At 44.1% G+C, this 20,254-nt stretch overlaps 1 protein-coding gene across 1 annotated transcript; it reads right to left on the bottom strand.

Moving 5' to 3' along the window:
- Positions 1-159: 159 nt before the first annotated feature.
- id2a (inhibitor of DNA binding 2a) lies at positions 160-2,604 on the bottom strand. Its single transcript, XM_029493065.1, has 3 exons — positions 2,138-2,604; positions 1,761-1,821; positions 160-837 (listed from the first exon to the last, which is right to left on the bottom strand). The coding sequence occupies exons 1-2, from the start codon at positions 2,489-2,491 to the stop codon at positions 1,765-1,767; spliced, it is 411 nt and encodes a 136-aa protein (XP_029348925.1). The 5' UTR covers positions 2,492-2,604; the 3' UTR covers positions 160-837; positions 1,761-1,764.
- Between the last annotated feature and the right edge of the window lie 17,650 nt (positions 2,605-20,254).

Genomic DNA, 20,254 nt, shown 5'->3' with positions numbered 1-20,254 from the left:
ATGTGTTTGGGGGGGGGGGGGGGGGGGGGCGGTCAGCTGGATGCACAGCTGGGGAAATGAGATCATGCCCCTGTTTGAGAGCTGCTGATCCACTGACAGACACTGAAGTGTCACACTCCCACCACATCCTGGGCTTCTTCCAAATGAGACATGTTCGGATGGTGTTTTTTTTAATTTATTTTGTATAAAAAAGGTACAATTTACATTACTTTTATAAAAAGTTTCAGCATAATTAAGTACAACATTACACTTTTGCAGAAGTTTCAAATTCCTGCAACTATACAAGATAAACTCCTGATAAGAGTTCACATGGTTTCATTTTAACTTTTTTTTTTCTTCCTTTTTTTAAACAACGTCCAGTCCTTCATGTGCCAACAATTCTGACAAGACAAGACTAAACTTTTTACAGTAACTAACCAAGTTGTCTTTTCTAATCACGATCCCACCTCCGCAAAAAAGCGAAGATTTGGACAGAGGGACAGGGGGTGAGGGTGGGGGAGGAATAATCCTTGTGACAATAATCTCGTTTTTCCTCCCACTGTCGGGAATATAACGCGCCTTCCATTTCCAGAAAGGACCCACAAATAATAAAAAAGTCTTAAGTTAAATAATAATGAAGTGTCCAAACAGAAAACACATCACATTAGATTGTCCCATAATAACCGAAAGTCTCTTGATTTCAGCGTCAGAAGAAAAAAGACAAAAAAAAAAAAAAAAGTCCAGGCCTGGAGGACAGAGGTTGGAAGGGGGTGTTGGGTGCTGGGTGGTGGTGATGGTGGGGGGGGGGAAGTCCTGCTCCCCAGGTCCTGTGTGTGTTTTTGCGTCTTGACCAAACACCTGCAAAAGATTGAGAAAGAGAGGCGTGTTTAGAAAATGCAAACAGGGCAGAGATCCGGACAGACTGGCGCCAGGGAGGAAGCCGCAGTTTTTAACATTTAACCAAACACTCCCAATACTAAGCAAACCCTGCGCTCCAGATGTACACACACACACAGCCAGAGAGAGAGGACACACACACACACACACACTTTTCGCACAACTTCAACCTACAATCTGGGGAAGAATCAGCGTAATTGCCGCTCAGCTGGCGCCTTCCCACTTCTTGTACCAATTATGTGCAGACATCGTAGTAGCAGTAATCCAAACAGCCATTATTTTTCCTGTTGCAGATGCTCTTCATTATAGACACAAGAGGATTTAATACAAGCCTAACGACTGCTACTTATGTACAGTAACCTCCGAGCAGCCCGGAGCTCAGTGCCGCCCGTTTGGATCCAGCCAGCAGCTCCAAAACGCCAAATATCCGCCTTCAAACAAAAGCTCAGAGGTGACAGGAGGGACCTGAGAGGAAAGATCGATCTGTGGATCTGGGTCATCTTACTGACAAACTCCAGTCCCGAGGAAGCCCCGAGGCTTCAGACTAAATGGCTGCGTTTACGAGAGTCTGAATTTATGTCTATGCATATAAATTAAAAAAAAAGAAAAATTAACATATGATCAAAAACTGGATTCAAGTTGAACCAACTGTCCGTGCCTCGTCATAACTGACGGCCCAGTTTCACAGCACGGTCTTTAGAGCGGAAAAAAGCAACACACACACACTACAGAGCAACGTGAGAGGCACATTAGCAGGGAACAAATGGATTTGGTGGATGGTGAGTGTAACCTATTCTGCCTCAGCAGACTGGGAGACAGGCTGTAGCGGAGCCTGAGCAGCCCTGGACAGACTGCAGCAGCAGACATGAGGACAGCCTACTTACCGCTTTAACGATGCAGAGTCCGGCTGTCATCTGTCATCAGCTCTGATGGCAACTCCGGGGACTGAAAACAAACAAACACACAAACAGACCAAATGTTAATTCCTCACGCAGCATCCGATCGAGGTGCCTGGCGCCGTGAACAGTGTTATATAGGTCGAATCTCTTCCCCATCTGACTCTGAACACAAAAGAAAGAGAGAGAGAGAGAAAAAAAAAACCGTGCTATTTTCCTTTTTTCCCCCCAACAAGCCATTTTGTCGCGAGTTACGCAAAGGCTACAAAGGCGCGACGGGTCTGCGCACCGACCAGAGCACGCTAAACCCCCCCTGTGTTTTTTATTCGGTCTGATCACATTTTATCTAGCTACGGTGTAATTACCTGTAATGACAAGATGCTGATATCTGTGTTGAGGGTGGTCAGGGGGGTCCTGGATGGAGCCTGCCCCGGCCGCGCAGGGTGATGCAGGCTGGTTAGTGCGACACTGGAGTCCAGCGCGATCTGCAGGTCCAGGATGTAGTCGATGACATGCTGCAGGATTTCCATCTTGCTGACGTTCTTGTTCTGGGGGATGCTGGGCACCAGCTCCTTCAGCTTGGAGTAGCAGTCGTTCATGTTGTACAGCAGGCTGAGCGGGTCATCCACCGGGGTCTTGCTCCGAGAGATTCCCAAGGAGTGCTCTGAGAAATTGGCGTTGTTTTTCCGGAAGGACCGCACGGGGCTTATTGCTTTCATTTTCTCGGCGTTCAGGTGAGCGGAGGGGGGCTTTGCCTGTGTCGGGTTTCTCGCTTCTTCTCTTTTTTTTAAGTCCTGTAAGAGCCAGACGATCAGCGATCAGACTGGGTTACCGAGCTGTCAGAGTGCTTTATATAGGCGGCAGGCTGGGCATGCGACGTGGGCGGGTCCAACGCGCTGATTGGGAGCGGCCCTGCTGTCACTCAGCGCCGTTCGGCTCAGCCATTGGCTCCTCTTGCCGACGTCCCGCCCTCTCCCCGCCGCGTTACCAGTGGCAACGCGAGTTGGAGGTGGAACCCAGAGGGCGCCTCAGCAGCTCCGGTGGGCAATTTGGAAAATTAAGCGCTTACCTGTTTCTGATCAAGAAAATGAACGATTCGCATGGCTGTCAATTGACTACGGCAAGGTGTGAGCACTCGCCTGAGTATTGGGCACATGAGATTTAAATGCGATCTTATAGTGTGGTCTTGGATCTTGAGCAGAAATGTATTGGAAATGTAGATAAAAAAAATCAAGGGGGGAGCAGGCAGACAAACTGATATTCAGATCGTGTGTAGTAAGTGATGTGACGGAACAGTAACAGTCCTCCATCCCTTCAGTGAGGCTGAGGTGTGCAGCAGTGATGGTAGGTGGCTGCCATATCAGGCGCTCCTGATGATTATTAATTCACAGCAGCCCGGACCGGTGTGAGGGCAACTTTCAGAGTCAGAGCAGCAGACTGACTGAGCTTACTGCGGGTCAAAGTGGAGCAGCTTCCAGCAGGAAAACGGTCAGACCGACACAAGACACACAGTGTTTGGTGCTTTTACGCATGAAGGGGAAAAGGTGTCCCTGTGCAAGTAAAGCTTGTGGATCTGTCGGAGTTTATGTGATAATACCTGTCCGGAGTGTGTGTGTGCGCGCGCGTGTGATTTCCTGCACATCTATATATGTGTATATTTGAATTAGCTGTCTCAAATTTAGTGTTGTAAAATGTGTTTATCCCAACATTTAGACTTGGTGCCGCACAGTGCCGATAAGACTCAATAAATTATAAGTTTATGTGCAAGTTCCGAGAGGTTTTTCTTCACAGTTCAACTTTTAATAGCTTATAGGAGAAATATACCCATCCCACTGATTTCTCCTGCTTTGTGTGAAGGCGGCCTTGGTCCCTCACATGGCTCAGTCTTGGTTTGCCTGCCCATCTACGACAGTAAAGGTTTTCACTGTCAGATGAGTTGTTTGTCAGTGTTGGTTCATTTAGTCACGGCACCGTTCATACCTGAGCACATGACGATCTGATTAACTGCCATTGACATTTTAATGTTTTCACAATGACTCATGTAGTTGTAGAAATTACACGCTTCATTCTTCAGCTGGAGGTGATGGGAGATGGCTGTTTGATGCTGAACAAACTAATTGCCCCCAGGGGCAGTTGTGTGCTGCTGTGCGTTGTACGGCCCCCTATCCCCCCCACCGTCGTTTTTTTTCTTCTTTAATTTCTTTGTGAATCCAATTTCCTCAATATCAAATCGACGGATTTTTGTGAAAGAGGACAGAAAAGGGTCGATTTCGGAAAACGAGCAGAGACTCGATGGTTTGAATATTTATTTCTATGGATTTCATTTGCAGGACATTTGAGCAGAGGAATCCTGCAAAGCGGAGAGCAGAGGCATTTAGAGAGAAATCATATGAAACCAAATACAAAACTGCTGGATTATTGTGAGCAGGGACAGTGCAGTAAAGGTGTTACTCCAGTCTATTAGAATCTATAAAAAGCTGATTCTGCGTCCGGAAATAGGCTACTAATCGGGAAATACATCAGATATTGTTCAGCGGTATTTTTACACAATTCAACAAAACACCATCTGTGTCATTGTTTTAACGCGCAGCTCTATTCACCAGGCTCGGGCAGCTTCTCCTTCAGCTGTCTGCCGGTCCTGCTTTTTTTATGCATCTCTAATATAATCTGCAGCTCCCGCAGTCTGTGTCCACATCTGGTGCAATAGGATTTTTCCATTTTCTCCCCTTCTTAGTCCCGCTGCCACAGCTGTGTACATTTCGCGCGGCGCCGCTGACTGATGCCTGACAGACGCGCTGATGAATCGGCGCAAGAGCGGAGCCGAGCGGATCACCGGCGGCCGCCTCACCCTCACCTCTCCTGCTCCTCTCCCTCTTTCCTGATTTCTCTCTCCTGTTCCCCCCCCCCCCCCCCCCGTCTCTCTCTCTCTCTCTCTCTCTCTCTTTCTCTTGGTCTCTCTCTCTCTCTCTCTCTCTCTCTCTCTCTCTCACTCTCTCTCTCTCTCTCTCCTGGTCTCTCCTCTCTCTCTCCTGGTCTCTCCCTCTCACCCCCCCCTCTCTCACTCTCGCCTGGTCTCTTCTCTCCCCCCCCCCCCCCTCTCCTGGTCTCTGTGTCCTTGGAGCAGACTCTCTGGCGCCGGCGCCGTGACGTCACCCCATTCATAGCAGCCCTCTAGCCAGCCCTCGCGGCGCCGCCGAGACGGTTTCCATGGAGACGGGGTTTCGGGGTTGTCACTTCTCAGCTGATCGACCCGGGATGGGATTTCGGGCCGCTGCGGGTTTCTCCCTGCAGAGGTGTTTTTTTAGGGGCCAGCAGATGTTTGAGAAGAGGCCATTCAGATGGAGCTCTGTCCACCAGTGAAGGAATGAGATTTCTTCACAAATGTAGGAGACTTGACCTCTACTGGACTATTTCCGGTTCATGTTTCTTAAATACTAAGATTGGAACTAAGATGGAAATATGGATCAGTTTCAGCAATCAAATACTACTTGTACCTTAATGTATCAATAGAAAGAAGCCTAAAATAACTCAGATTATATTTCTAGGCCTGCTACAACACTTACAGGGATTGATATGCGACTGACTTTTGTTATTTTAAGATTTTGACAAGTGATCAGTTCAATGTAAACACAATTAGGTATTGTTTATTTCGCATTCCTTGTGTCAATTTAATTTCAACATTAGTTGAATATATCAAGTATTATTAAACCAGCTCCAACCTGGTGTATTTCACAGGTAATATGTTGTAACATGCCAACTTGTAACATGCAATGAGTCTAAAGTTGAACCAAACTAGTTTTCACTAATCTCTTTCTCTGTTTGTATTTGTTTCCAGCTGTGGTGATGATATGACCAGCCTCAGTCGGTGGTGCGGTCAGAGTGAGTGGTCAACGTTCGTTTATTTATTGACCAGGTGACTTGCAAGTCTCAAAGGCCCCCATAACTTAATAAATAAACAAATAAAGTCCATCACCATCATCAATTTAAACTTATCAGCCAAAGAGCTACAAGATATTTCTGAGGTTTAGCCAGTCTAAAGTTTCTTTTGCCCCTCCAAAAGACATTCCTCAGTCCCAGCGAACAAATAAAAGCCTCCTCGTCCTCCTGTGCTGCTGCTCACCGGCCTGTTACTTTGGGTTCAGGAGGTAAGACTGGAAAACAAAGCGGGGCTGCCAGCCGGCCGATGAGCGCCCTGCAGTCCCGGCGTCGGGCTGTCTGCTCCGGTCAACCTGCTGATCCTCCTCCCTGCAGCGGCACCAAGTTCTAAGTAAATATTAGTTTCATTTGACCGCTTGTTGCCTTTATGAAGAAACGACATTCATGCCAGCAAATACTTATTAGCTGACAAACCTTTAGTGTGTGACCTGTCCTGAGTTTAGGCATGAAATCAAACTCGAATGCCCCCCTCCCCCCAAAAAACAACAACAAAAAAATAAAAAAATTAAAATAAATAAATAACAAAGTCGCCAGGATTGGATTTCCTCTGCAGTTTATACAATGATGATGGATTCAGGGACAAAATATTGGAACTAGTATTACTTAAAATACAAAATAAATAATATATTTAAGGTCAGTAATGAACGGCGAGAAGATAAAAAAGAAGATAAAGTCACTTAAAACTTCCGTCCACGCTGGAGTTCATTAGCTGGGATTTGGATGGCTTTTGGACTTTAACTTTTTATTTCCCAGATATGAGTCTGAACAAACCGCGTACTTTGACACAGAACAGTAGACTGAGCTCCTCCGGATTCAGAGTCCGTCCTCCCGGAGTAGCAGACGGCCGTCCCGCAGACAAACGGTCCTCCAGCGTCCGGAAGCGCTCAGAAGTCTCCCTGCCGACTCTTCTTCTTCTCCTCCTCTGGGCCGCCACGCGTCTGTCGCGTGCGGAAGTGTACGCACGAGCCAACGTCGCTGAGACTCTTGTAGCCGCGTCGACTCTGGTGGGCGTGGTTTATTAAGAGACACCCCCCAGACAGCAATGGAGGAGGGCAGCGGGGTGAGCTGCGGTCCGCACCGGGCTGACGTCAGAAAACCGCGACAGCTGTTGGCCAATTTTTAATACAGACACCGGACCACAAGTAAGGCCATTTGCGAATGCAAGTACTTAAATAAGTAAACAAATAACAATTAAATAAACATCCACAAAGCTAGAAATCAATAATGTTGCTAGAAAATGGACTGAAACCATTGATCAGCGGCCAAAAGCTGATTAATCTTTGGTTAACGGACTTTAGCTCTGGCTCTAATGCAGAGGAAGAAAATTCTGATTTGAAATTGTTTTTTTTAGCAGGCAGTCAACCCTCACAACCTCATTAATGTGAAATAAGTTAGTTCTGATATCTGCAAGTAGTTTGACGAATATAACAAGGATTTTCTGTTAATGAAAAGTTCTACCCAAAGACACAATTAAATAGGTTTATCCTAAGTTCATCTGTCTGAAATGTATATTTATCCTTGTAGATAGAGAGTTAATGCTTCCAAAGAAGTAAGTAGCTTTGATTTAACTAGTTTCTGGCCTTGACTGCAATACATCTGGTCCGTTGCTGTCTTCCTCTCTCTCCACCTTCTGCCTCTTTTTAGTCTCCCCTGTGGTCCAGATGGGACTCTCTTTTCTCTGAGCAATGGCCATTGAGTCCTGGCTCTATTGTGACGTGAGGGGCTACAGCAGGCACACGGGTAGGCAGGAAGCTCTGGGAGAGATAGATGGATGGGAAACGGGAGGTGGCCAGGTTGGACTGGGAGACAAAGGCACCACGGCTGCCTGAGTGCCTCCTAGGCTGGTCATGGAGTGGACACTCCAACCCTCCCTGCAGGCTGGCCCTCCTGTGCCCTGCACGCACACTGCTCCTCCACAACACACAGCTGGCAGCAGGAGATGAGACAGTTGGTCGGATCAAGGTGGACAGCTGAGCAGGGGAGATATATATAATGCTAAAACCTGAATCTATAATGTAAATAACTTATGGAACTAGTCATTCAAAGTTGCAAAAATCCACTTATTTTCTTTTAGAGCTGAACCACTCAGATCTTTTGGCCAGCGTGACAACCACCAACCAGTTGGCAGTGTGGAAAAGTTGGCTTCAGTTTAACTTTTGGGCAATATTGCCCATTGGCATACAATCACACGTTAACATTGCTGTGTCGCCCACCTATCACTGCGGCACAGCTGTCACTGCAGCTAGCAGTCTGTACCCCTGTAATCAGATATCTGCATATCTCCACTTTCACACAGGGAGTATGACAGTGTGGTTTCTCATTGAATGTACGGCAGAAAAGGATTGTTGAAATCTTTTTTCTTTTTCTTTTTTTTTTCCATGCAGCAGGGCAAATCGAAGTGAGGTGGTGTTTGTGTGTAAATTAGTAGTTAAGATACATTATCTATTTCAACATTATGCTTCTGAAAATGATTGAGATTAGCATTTGGTTCTGCCATAACTGACTCAGTTATGGCAGAAATGTGATAGGTGCAGTTACACTGTCATTTCCTTACACGGGGTTAGTGCCTGACATCACTACAAGCGTGAGTAAGTGAAGTGATGAAGTTGGTGTTTCATTCCCAGGGCAGTTTCTGAGGTTCCTCAATTCCAAGGGGAATTGAGAATGTGTGTGAGACCTGAAACAAACTTCTGATACCACCTTTTCCTCAAACTTCTTGGATTCTGTGGTGACGCTGTTGTGTGTTCGTTTCTTAAATACGCCATGTGTCCAGTCCACTCAAACGTTGTACTGAGTTCACAATTACCTTTACTGTTGATCATTGCGCTTTTGTTAATTCTTTCTCTGCAATTTTTTTTGTTTGTTTTGTTTGTTTGTTTGTTTTCTTCTTTTGGGACTAAAAAAAGTCATTTATGTGAAGTGAAATTGCCAGGAAAAAAAAAAAAGATTTATGCTCAACACTATAATGGTACATACTCTACATTGTTGCTTTAGGATACAAAATCTGACAGTTCATTTTCACACCCCATTCCTTAATCTCTTAGTAACAACCAGAAAGTATTAGTAACTTGGACTTTACTTAATTCATTTGCATTTCCAAAAATCGTAGCTAGTAAACAGTGCATTTTAATTTCATGTGAAATGTTGTAAAACATTCATAACAGTCTGTTACTGATGCATCATCATCTCTACAAAATTTACAAAAATTGAAGACAAAACAAGTAAATGTATCAGTTAGAGGCCAAAAGCTTTGTAATTTTAACGTCAACATACATGAATAAATATGTGTTCTAAATAAATTGAGAAAAAATATTGTCTTGTTAACCTAGCTTACAATATTAGGTCATTTAAAGGAAGCTAACATTAAACGGGGAGGGTTTTTTTTTTTTGTTTTTTTGTTTTACCCGCCAGCTTTATTATCAGGTCGGATGTATCAACTATCATCTGTTACCTTTTTAATTCTACACTCTAAACAGGTTTTATGCTAACAAACTAACATAATTTAGGGCACAGCTACATTAGCCAAACAGCTACGTGTTGCAGATACTTGGTGTAAATATTTAATGCGATTTACTGTCTATGTGATCTTGTTTGGTTTCAGTGGCATTCTTGCAATGAACCAATTTGGTTCCAGGCCTTAACTGAGACAATATTTAAGTCATGAACTGCTCATGTGACCCCATGGCCTGTGCAGACTGAATGGAGCAAGAAGACGAGGACATTTTGGACGGAACTCTCAGATCAGCAGACCTCTATTTCCCTCAGCACTATCTCTTTTTGCAGCAGAGCCCACTTCCTTATAACCCCAAACCTTCTGACCACAGTCATCTCGCTCTTACTCAATCTTTATCTATTTATACAGCGCAGGGGGAAGAGAGAGTTAATGTAGGAAATTCACTCTTCTGTGTTTCTGTGAAAACATAGAACAGGTCTGGCTAATTCATTGCCCTGCCCTATCTGTTTTCTGACCACCCATGTGTGTTATTTCTCCTGAGATGAATTATGTGTCTGGTATTTGAGGAAAGCCTGGACTTATGCACTCAGGAGCTGCAAGGTGCTGTCGTAACAAATACTGCATATTCTGTTTCTGAACAATATTAAATGACTACTATAGCGTGTCCTGCTGATTTGGTGCGGTTTAATTCTTTTTCAATACATTCCCTGAGCATTTTGTAAAAGTCTTCCACTCATACTGGCTGCCGAAATAATTGAAAAACACTTAAATGAATTCTGTTCAAAGCCAGCAGCCCTTTACAATCTCTGCCAAGCTGCTTTCCATTGTCTTTGAAGTGTTATTTATTGTTTACTGCCCAAGTGTGAAGATTTGTCCACCAGCAAGTCCGAATTCTCAAAATTCTGCTTCCTATTTGAGTGAGAGTAATAGGGCAGTTGCTGCTTCACTTCACATTATTTTTGATATGTTGAGGATGGGGCTGTGACCACAGTTACTGGCATCATGAGTTCAAGTCCATGTATAAGACAAAAAAGTAAATAATCAGATATTCTGATTTAGTTTTTTATTGTTTGGTGGGAGGGTGTCAGATGTTCAGTTAGATTTTCTACGAGCTTGCAGCTTCAAAGGAAATTATTCTGGAAATCAGTGAGTCAATATAACCAAACTCTATTTCACATAACTGTCTCATGGGCTTATATTATTTTCCTTTTAATAAGTCGCACATTACATTGTCCTATTTGAGGACTTTCTGAGGAAGCTTAGGACTTGTAAAAGTTTTGGGGAAAGTTTCTGAGTTGTTTTATTCAATCATTTTTATCCCTCTAACATGAACCTAGAAATACTCTTTTCTTCCAAAATACTTTTTCATGCTGGCAGGAACAAATCTGAGGTGGAGAAATGCTGGATTTTGTTTATTTTGCAGGCCTTAAATGGTAAAAATTTGAAGATGGATTGGCTTAACAAAATCAGTAAATCGAGTCTCTCATCTCTGTGGACTCTTTTGGTTTCAGGGACCATAATTTTACTCTTATGGTTCAGTGTCAGCAGGCAGGTGTGCTCATCAAAAGACTTATTACAACCAACTAAAATGTGTCAAATTAATAGGATAATATAACAAATATGTGTATTTTTAGTTGTAATAGCAAAACTCAAAATTAATTTGAAGGAAGATAATGGTGTCCTCAGGCTCCTCAGTGGTACCATCTATATAGAAGGTAGTCTGGTAATAATCAACCAATAAATAAATGAAGTCCAGGTGATTGCCTGTAGCTTTAACTTTTTAATCTAAACTGTGAGATGTATTTAGTTAAAATAGCACATAGAGACAATGTACAGTAAAGTCTTCCCTCACATGCAGATCTGCTGCTGTAGGCACGTTGAATTGCTCAGGTGGATCATTGAGAGCCAGTGCTTTTAACTGATCACAACAACAAAGGTTCTCACGGCCTTAATCCTCTTTGGCTCTTATCTCTCACCCCTCCTCACCCATCACCCACCTCATCGGCTCACATAGGATCAGACCAACCAGCACAGACTTTCTCATGCCTTTCTCTTTTGGCGTGCTCTGAATATCCCTGCTACTTTCTCTTTCTCTTTCCTCATAGATTATCTGTCTCGCACGGTCGTTGCTCTCGTGCTGTCTTTTTTTTTTTTTTTTTTTTGGTCTCTGTTTCTTCTCTTGCTGCTCTCACTTTTTCCAGTTTATCTGTTCTTTCACACCAAGGGCATCTGGGTCTTAAAGGACCCACTTCACCCTCTGACTAACAAAGAGCTGAGTCACTTTTGAAATGAAGAGCAGGGTCTTTGAATGACACTTGCTAAGCCCCATTTGAAGAGAAGCTTCACTCTCTTATCGACAATAGCTTCAGCCTTGTGTGTAGACTATGATCAAACATAAGGCCGTTCATTCAGGATGATGGGAAACTAAGCAGCAGCGGGAGGGAAAAAGTATTTGAATAACAACTTTTTTTCAGCTGTGGTGTCTTTATATGTTTGTGATGTAATTATTTTAAATCCTCCAAACCTGCTGTGTTTCATATTGCCACCAGGTTTTACTTCCTATCTACGACGAGCTGCACTGTAGCTAGTCCCAGCCAGCACAGGTTAATATGGCCATTTACTTTGATATCAGCAGAATGAATCAACCTTTAAGGGCTATTAGTGTTATTAAAAACGCCCCAGAGGGAGCAGCTATGGCTCGTGTATTTCCAGAGTCTGTGTATGTGTTGCAGTTAGCTTTAGATTATTGGGGCTTATTGGAGTAACAAGCTAATGGAATTAAGGTGCTGGATTTCATGCGCCGTTGCCAAGATTCAGCATTAAAAGGATGTGTGCTGAATAAATAGTGCTTTAAGTAGATGAGATTCCGACACGGGAGAGATTCGCTTGTCAGAGCAGCATTGTTTGTTTGGCTCTTGAGCCAGTGAAACTGTCAAGTGTGCTGCTGGCCATGGATAGATGGATGGATGGAGGAATCAGAGAGTGGATTTCTCTACTTAAAGTGCATTTTTAGAAGCTGAAGTTGACAAACTCCTCCAATGCTGAAAGGGAAAGAAACTTTGGTCTCATATCTAGTGTTCAGAAGGAAAAACACGCAAAGCGGTCCTGAAAGGAACTGCTGGAAGTGAACTGAGAAACACCAACATCCTCTTGATGAAAAAGCAAGGATTTCTATACAGATCTATATTTGCCAGCTAATTACGTACATGAAAAGCAGAATCAAAATGAAATCCAAATATTTACCAAAATTAACTCATGTTTTGTTTCATTTCTCGTCAGCGGTGCCAGAACAGAGTCCTCTCCATTACAGATAATTCATCTGATGTTTGTGTTTGTTGGTGGATTAGCTGGGAGGCGTTGCTGTTGGCCCAGGCTGTAAAACGCTCTCATCTGTATTTTAATGGACTAAGAAGCAGTGGGAGGATGTGGCTCTGTGCCACAATTTCACAGTGAAAAGGGGGATCATATGTAGCAGGTAATCTATTTGTGAGAGTGTTTTATCCGTATAAATGGAATTAGTGGATGGCTTGACAACACGTTAAAAAGGCAACACTGAGTGCATTTGTGTTTGTGTGCCTGTGCCCCTGTGCTTGAGGATCCATATTTGATCGACCTTAATTGGGAATCCTGTGCAAAATGTTTCAATACTTTAATGATGCTGGCGATGTGAGGTACAATAAATGGCTAACTGAAATGTTTTGGAATGAAATGGGCGTGCGCGGACTTGTGAAATAAACATGGCATGAAATCAGAGCTGAAAGAGAAAGCAGCTGTATGCAGCCGTACATGTGAAGTACGTTAGCTACTGTAAATGAGATGTGTGTATTTCACAGGAGCGGCTGTAAATTTGAGGGAAACGCTCGATCACCCCTGCCAGTTTCCTGTGACGATGAAGGAGTTGGACACAGAACCTGCAGATTGCTTTATTTCCTGCAATTCAAAGAAAATATTTTTATAAAGTTGAAAGCAAAATGACAGCATGCGAGCATCTCATACAGTTATGCACACACATAGAAATACACACACGGAGCTTGCAGATGGTAGGGTCTCTCTAACCCGGCTCTGTGTGGCCCTTTCACAGTATGAGTTGAGGAAGAAAAGGCTCGTCTTTTATCAGGCTCTGAACGCAGCAGTGTTGACATTGGGATGGCCACTAATTAGGTTAGGCCCAGCACAGCATGCATGGTTAACTAGGCTGGCCTAGGCCTCAGGCTCCACAGATCCCAAGGTGACTGCTACACCACAGCTGAGGAATGATACCTTCGACTATTAATGCACTTTTAATGCTATCTGTCTCCCAAAAAACATTACCGAAACAAATACACTTTTTATTTTGTTGCAGTTAGCAGGTGAAATTCTCAGTGCGAGCATCTCTCCAAAAAAGGTTGCTTCTATTTTCTTTACATTTACATTTTACACACCTTCCAGTAGAAAGAAGTCAGACGGCAGGAGAGCAGAATTCAGGAAATTGTCTTCAGGGAAAACAATCACAACATGACTCAACTCATGGATGTCCATTCTGCCACTTTAACCAGGAACTACCTATAATGACAGTTCACCTCTGATCAAGAGGCCAACATATCTATTCCAGGTAAAACTGTATAAGAACCAGTCAACAGATGAAACAGCCCTGAAATACATACAATACTAAACAGGAGACATTTAGCAAAGGATCACTTGCCATTAAATTAATATTTATTTTGAATATGTCCTAAATACAAGCTGAAACCATGAGGACACCTCCCACCCCGTCTCTCTCTTCTCATGTTTGGGACAGATAAATGTGAGCTGAGATCATTTCTGCAAGATTAAGTGTTTGGAAAAAAGTTTGCTGAGATATGGTGGAAATCCAGAATGGCTTTACAAATAAAAATACAGCAATGATTCACTCAATCAAACTGGCATGTTTCTAGCCAAGCCTTTTAAGTGCAGTTTTTTCTTTGTCCGCTGACTAAAGGGCCGAGTGGGACAGAGGGAGGCTGACAGACACTCTGTTTGGGTTTAGTTTCACAGTCCTCTTACTTCCCCCAAGGGGCAGCGCTTTGTAGCATCATTAACAGTTTCCTTGTGTGGAATCCCCTTCTCTGATTCCATTTCCGCTTTATTGCCAGTTTGGCCACAATGAAGCGAGATGGTCAAGCTAGAAAGGGGATGTGAGCTGAAAAAAAAGAGGATGTAGCCTTGGAGTATCCAAACTTTGTGCTGACATGTGGCACTGATGATTAAAAAAAAAAAAAATTGACTGATGCCTACTTCAGTAAATCAGTATATCAGAATGGATCGGTGTTGGTGGGGACAGAGATGTCTGTGTGTATGTTGAGACTGGCAACAGAGCATCTTAAGGTCACATTAGCTCTTCACAGGTGTAAGGGAATGAAATGAGACCATTTGAATGTCTGAGGGTGGGCAAAGGAGGGAGAGTGTCTGAGCAGCTTGTAAAGACAACTGCAAGAGGAGGAGGAGGTAGAGTGGTAGGAAAGAAACAAGAGCAGGGAAGAGGGGGGGTGTCCGGTCACGCTCAAGCCCAGCGCCTTTTTTTGAAAGAGAAGAGGGGAAAGACACAGGGAGAAAGAGGGGGGAAAGAAAGGGGAGCGCTTTGCAAGCCACCCAGGCTTCATTACCATGTCAATCTGAAGAGAGAGAGATAGAGAGGGAGAAACAGGCCGGCCAGGCCCCAGCAGTGGGGCCGGATCCATATGGTGCTGCCGGCTCTGGAATGAATAGTGAATGGAGCGGCTGGGCGCTGGGCTGCTGGAATCTGCCTCCAAGCCTTTGTGAACAGGATGACCAAAGACAAGAGGGAGCTCTGCAGATGGCCCAGGCTATAAATAGGTAGCTAGTCTATCTCCATGCTGTCACTCTTCTTGTCTATCTGCCTCCCAGCTTCCCCCTCACCCCCACCCCGCATACTGCCAGGCCCCTGGACACCACTAAAGCCAGGAAATAAAAGCCTATGGTTGCATGCCTCTGAGGTATCAACACCAGGCTGAGCGTCTGAGTTTTTTATTCATCCACCCCCTGTCCTCCAACATTTATCATTCAGATTTGTTACAGATGCAGGAGAGGTATGGGACTCAGTGTGTGGGAAAGTGTGTGTGTATGCGAGAGAGAGCGAGAGTGGTCTGCAGAGAGAGAGTTGCGAAGTTGCTCACACACAAGATGAGGAAGACAGAGTGATTGAGCAGTTGTGTTTTCAGTCCAAACTTCTCGCAGATGGACTTTAAAGTGAGTGATAAAGCTGTGTCCAGATTGAGGGTCCTTTTGTCATTAAACTAAGCCTTAGCACTGCTGTCCATCTGGCTCTGTGTGTGTGTATGTGTGTTCATGTTTATGTGATTGTGTGTGTAGACACTGGTCATGATCCGGTGGCAGAAAGCGCACGAGCCTTCCTTTTAAAGTGTTGCTGACTGTAGCACACTATAAGCTAGCCTTCTGCTCCTACGCCTTCTACATATTCTGTCTCACACACTTAGCACACACTCAGACAAACACTTTACCCCCTCCCCACTTCTTGTAAACACATCTCCAAGCCAGCGTGTGCTTCGTCTGCAACAGTCCCAGACTGTGAAGTGCCCGTTCTATGAGCTAACACCAAAGGTAATTTCTAGGAGTGATGGCACTCAGAACCGGACCTGTGGAGAAAGAGTGAAAGAAGACCTGTATGTGCACGACTCTGTGTGTGTGTGTGTGAGAGAGAGAGTAACCCACTAATAAACAGAGTGAAGCAAGTGGCCTGGATGACTTATGTCTGGACCACACAGAGTAAAAGGCATCAGTCAGGCTGGTGCTTTAAAGAAGCTGTGGACTGGATGGCATGAGAGACAGGCAGGCAGGCAGGCAGGCAGACAGGCAGACAGGCAGGCAGACAGACAGACAGACAGACAGAAAGAAAGAACTCTTTCCAAATTTACCAGCTTTCTGTACCATCCAATGTGCTATGATGTTCCAAGTTTTATTGTTTTGTCCAGTTGGAGTTTCAGACCAGCTGCTGGTTGTGTGTGTGTGTGTGTGTGTGTGAGTGTGAGATCACTATGTGCTCTAAACACTCTGACATGTAATGGCTCTCTCTCAGTGAAAGCAGCCAGGTGCTCACCACAGGCGACATCACCCGGTCAGCCGCTGATGTGATATACTGGTTTGATGACATCATCGCCCTCCTTCTCTTCAACACACTTGCTTTGGCTGACCAAGCAGCTTGTGTGTATGTGTGTGTCTGTGTGTGTCTGTGTGTGTGCACACACGCAGACACTATGAAAAATATCTTAATGAAGACATAAAATCTGGAATTGAGTATATTGAAATCGTTCTTCTTTCAGATGACTAAAGACGGTCTTCCCAGAACTATACTATAATTTCACTTCTTTGTAATATGAATCAAATCGGTTCAAGATTTTCGCTGGCTCAATAATATCTTGCACATATTTTTATCCATTTTGAATTGAAAGTGCTTTGGAAAAAATTACCTCTCCATAACAGCAGGTATTGTTCTGTCTCTAATGAACCAAGATTGAATATGGGACTAAAGGGTTATTAAGACTAAATATTTTCCTGAGTTTTTGGGTGAAAACTCTTTAAAGCCCTTTACAGTAGAGGCCCTCCATCTGTTTAACTCCAGAAGACACCTTTTTATCTGTGTCTTTACTCCTAGCAGACGTTTCAGAGCGAAGACAGATGAATTTGCGTTATAAACCAAACAGTCAGATATGCTGCTGCAGAAATAAAAAACAGAGCTTATCAGCCTGAATGCAATTTTTGTTTTGGTGCGTGGCAACAGTCAATATCCATCACAGATATGTTGTGTTGTGTCACAGCAACCTAGAGATTGTTAAATGTCTACTACTATGGCTTTGTTTATCTCAGAAAATGTGCTATTATCAAGCACCCTCTACAAAGATGGGCATAAAAATATCTATGCTGTGGCGCCATGACATCACAAACGCTCCATTTGGTTGGGGAAACAGGTCATGTAATTGCGATATACTCTGTCATTAGAAGGGCACAGTGTCATTACATTACACAAGTTATTATAAAGGAAAAAAAAAAAAAAAAAGATATTCTTCTCCTGTTTTGACTTCATGTTTTTGCGGGTACTTTCCCAGTTTGGAAATGTCTCTGTGTATATCTGTCTGGCCGTCTGCTAAAAGCTTCAGCTCCCAGCTGGCCGGTGTGTGATTCAGTGCACCTCCGTGCTGTTCAGGCTTTAGGACAGTGAGGGAGTTAGTAGGTTCAGACCAAAACAAACAGGAGACCACCACAGAGGGAGGGAGGGAGGGATGAAGGAGATAGAGGGAGCTGTGAGAGGCAGGACAGATGGGGAAGGGATCAAGGCCCCATGTCCCTCTGCCCCTCTGCCCCTCTCTTAGTCTTGTCTTCTCTCTCTGTTTCAGGTCTTTTAAACGCTGGTGACATCCAGCTTGTGAGCTTCTCCTATCAGGAGTACAGATGTCATCATGCCGCTCCACTTTTCTTACAATGTTATCATTCCTTTGATTATTCTATCTATCTATCTACCTGTAAAACTGTTTTCCTATTTTTCCACACTACTTCACACAGAATCCCGCAGAGTTCAACCTGCTCCTCCCATGACCCCCCCTTTCCCTTCCCCACCGCGACCGACACATGGAAAGCACGAGGAAATGACAGACAGTGAGACAGAAGTTGTTTTTGTCTTTTTCTTTTTCTCCTTCTCTTCTGCATATGGTCATCCATTCTGCCTGTCTGTCTGTCTGTCTGTCATTACAGTAAATCAGATGGCTCTTCGGCTTTATCCGAACGTCCTTCTGGCTGGGACGGCTGGAGCAGATGTTGGAGCCTGGGACAAAATGGATTTCCCCCCAGCCGAGAGCAGCTTTTCTTGCCCTCCTTAATGGAGGCTCCTTGAAATGCTAATGCTGCACCATTAGTATAGCAGTGGTCCAGCATAGTGATGGTGGGAAGAAAGGGAAAGACCACAATCCTCAGTGAAAAAAACCTTTGTCGCTCAACAACCCCTGGAAAATATACTTTGCTGATCCTGGCAAACAGGCGTCTAGTGGTGGTCTGAGAAAAAGAGAGCGAGGGAGATATTTACCTCACCACACACAGAGTTAGGGTGTGTCGTGACATCTTATCCTCCAGCCTCCTCCCTTCCTTTCCTTCCTCAAAGTTTTGCTCAAAAGACGGATGATTATCAAGCACATGAATGGGAAAAAAAAAAGAACCAATTTTTACTTTTCACTATGGAAGCAACTGCAAAATTTTGAGGCTTAACTCTTTGATCAGCTCCTGCTGGCTGTTATCAAAAAAATAAAACGAGCGCAGAAAAGCAAAGCTGCTTTGCTGGACAGCATGTACCACATGTTTTCACTCCTGGAGGCGTACTGCAGGTACAGGGGAGGAGGAGGACAGCAGTTGTTGAAATTGATATTTCTGCTTTGTGCAAAAAGCAACAACAAAACTCTGAGATAAAAAAGGTTTGCAGGTAGGAGTGAAAATTTTGTTGAAGCAGCTTTGACTGGCTTCATGTGTGTTACACAGTGACTTCTGCACAGCATGTACAGCTAGAAGAGGCTTTTTGCTCTTTTGCTATTTCTTGCTTAACCCCCCTCCCACACACACGCACACACACACACACACACACACACACACATGCTCAGAGATTTATCGCTCTGGACACTCTTGTCCCTGTCAGCAGCTGGCGGGCTGAGTCTTGTTTGAGCTTGTGTGTGTATGATTGCTTGCGCACAAATGTGTGTGTGTGTGTGTGTGTGTGTGTGTGTGTGTGCAGAGCTCCAGTAAAGCCTGCTGCTCTGCTCTGCTGTGCTGGCCAGGCCATGTGGCCACTTTAAAGCTCCTTTCTGAGAGGCCTGTGAAGTTGTTAAGGAGCTCCACTACACTAGCAGTTGGCTCTGGGAATCCCTCTGCCAGCTGTAGCCTGTACACACCCCTCCCTTACTTCACTTCCCTCTCTCTGTCTCTCATGTCCTCCTTCTCATGTGTACACTTGCTGCATTTCTCTGTGTTCGCTCCCATTTCTGTCTTCTCTGTCTGTATTTGTTTGTCGCATACTCTCAGTCTTTAAGTCTGTTTCTCCTGTTCCTGTCCTCCATCTCTCAGTTTTCCCTCTCTGTGTTCCTCGTTCTGACCGCGGTATCTGCATAATCTATGTAGTGAAACATTATTGCGGACCTTCTGTCTCTTCTGGCACTGGTCCGGCTGCACATGTTTTCTCCTGTATACCTGCTCAGATCGCTGGAAATGCACTTTGGCAACCGTCGTAGAGCCACGTGTGGCAATGATGGCTATTTAGAAAAAAAAAAAAAAAAGGTTGTAGCAAAGATGGCTATTGAAAAAATGAGTAGCTGTGGGGAATAGTTGAAGGATTAATTCGGCGAATGATAGAGCTTAATCGATATATATTGAGCATATTCACTCTAAATGTCCCATAACACTTCCTATGCCACTCCCATACCTTTTTATACCAGCTCACTTACACACAAATACTGGAAGGTTGAATCCCTCTCTGAATTTGGCTGACCTTTCATGGAAAGCAGGTGCACCTGTGTCCTGTTCCCTGGCTCAGACTCCCAAGGTTTGCAGTGCACATCTGCTTGAGTGCACTTGCTTGTACACACAAGGAGGACATTTGCTTGTATTGTTATCAACTCCATTTGTGCTTGAAATCCCTGGCTGCAGGGTTACGGATGAATTGTTTAAGAAGGCCGACGTCTTCAATATCTATTCACTGATTGTGCTGCTATTCACTGAGGACACTCTTAATCATGTTTCTCAGTACAAGTGACAGAAACTTCAAGCATAAAAAAATCATAATAAATATGAAATATACAATGTCACATATATCAATTATATTCTAATGACAATTTCCTCAATATATTTGAGAACACACTAAGACGGGGCAGATTCACTCACTTTTTTTTTACTTTGGTACACGATACTTCATCAAATAACTTCAGATTAAACATTTTCATCTCTGTCTAAATTAGACAGGACTCTAATTATCAGTTAACAAACAAGGTTTGGATCTCCTGCCTTCTCTCCCCCATTATTCTTCCTGCTTTCTCTACTCCTCTCTTCTCCTCTCCTCTCCTCTTCT

The sequence above is a fragment of the Echeneis naucrates genome, chromosome 22 (genome assembly GCF_900963305.1).
Source record: "Echeneis naucrates chromosome 22, fEcheNa1.1, whole genome shotgun sequence".
Lineage (NCBI taxonomy): Eukaryota > Metazoa > Chordata > Actinopteri > Carangiformes > Echeneidae > Echeneis > Echeneis naucrates.
This window is presented reverse-complemented; position numbering and strand designations above follow the sequence as displayed.

Coding starts and splice junctions, on each gene's coding strand:
- id2a (XM_029493065.1), bottom strand. CDS start 2,491: ATGAAAGCAATAAGCCCCGTGCGGTCCTTCCGGAAAAACAACGCCAAT. Junction 1,822..2,137: donor TCAGCATCTTGTCATTACAG/GTAATTACACCG, acceptor GTTTGTTTTCAG/TCCCCGGAGTTGCCATCAGA.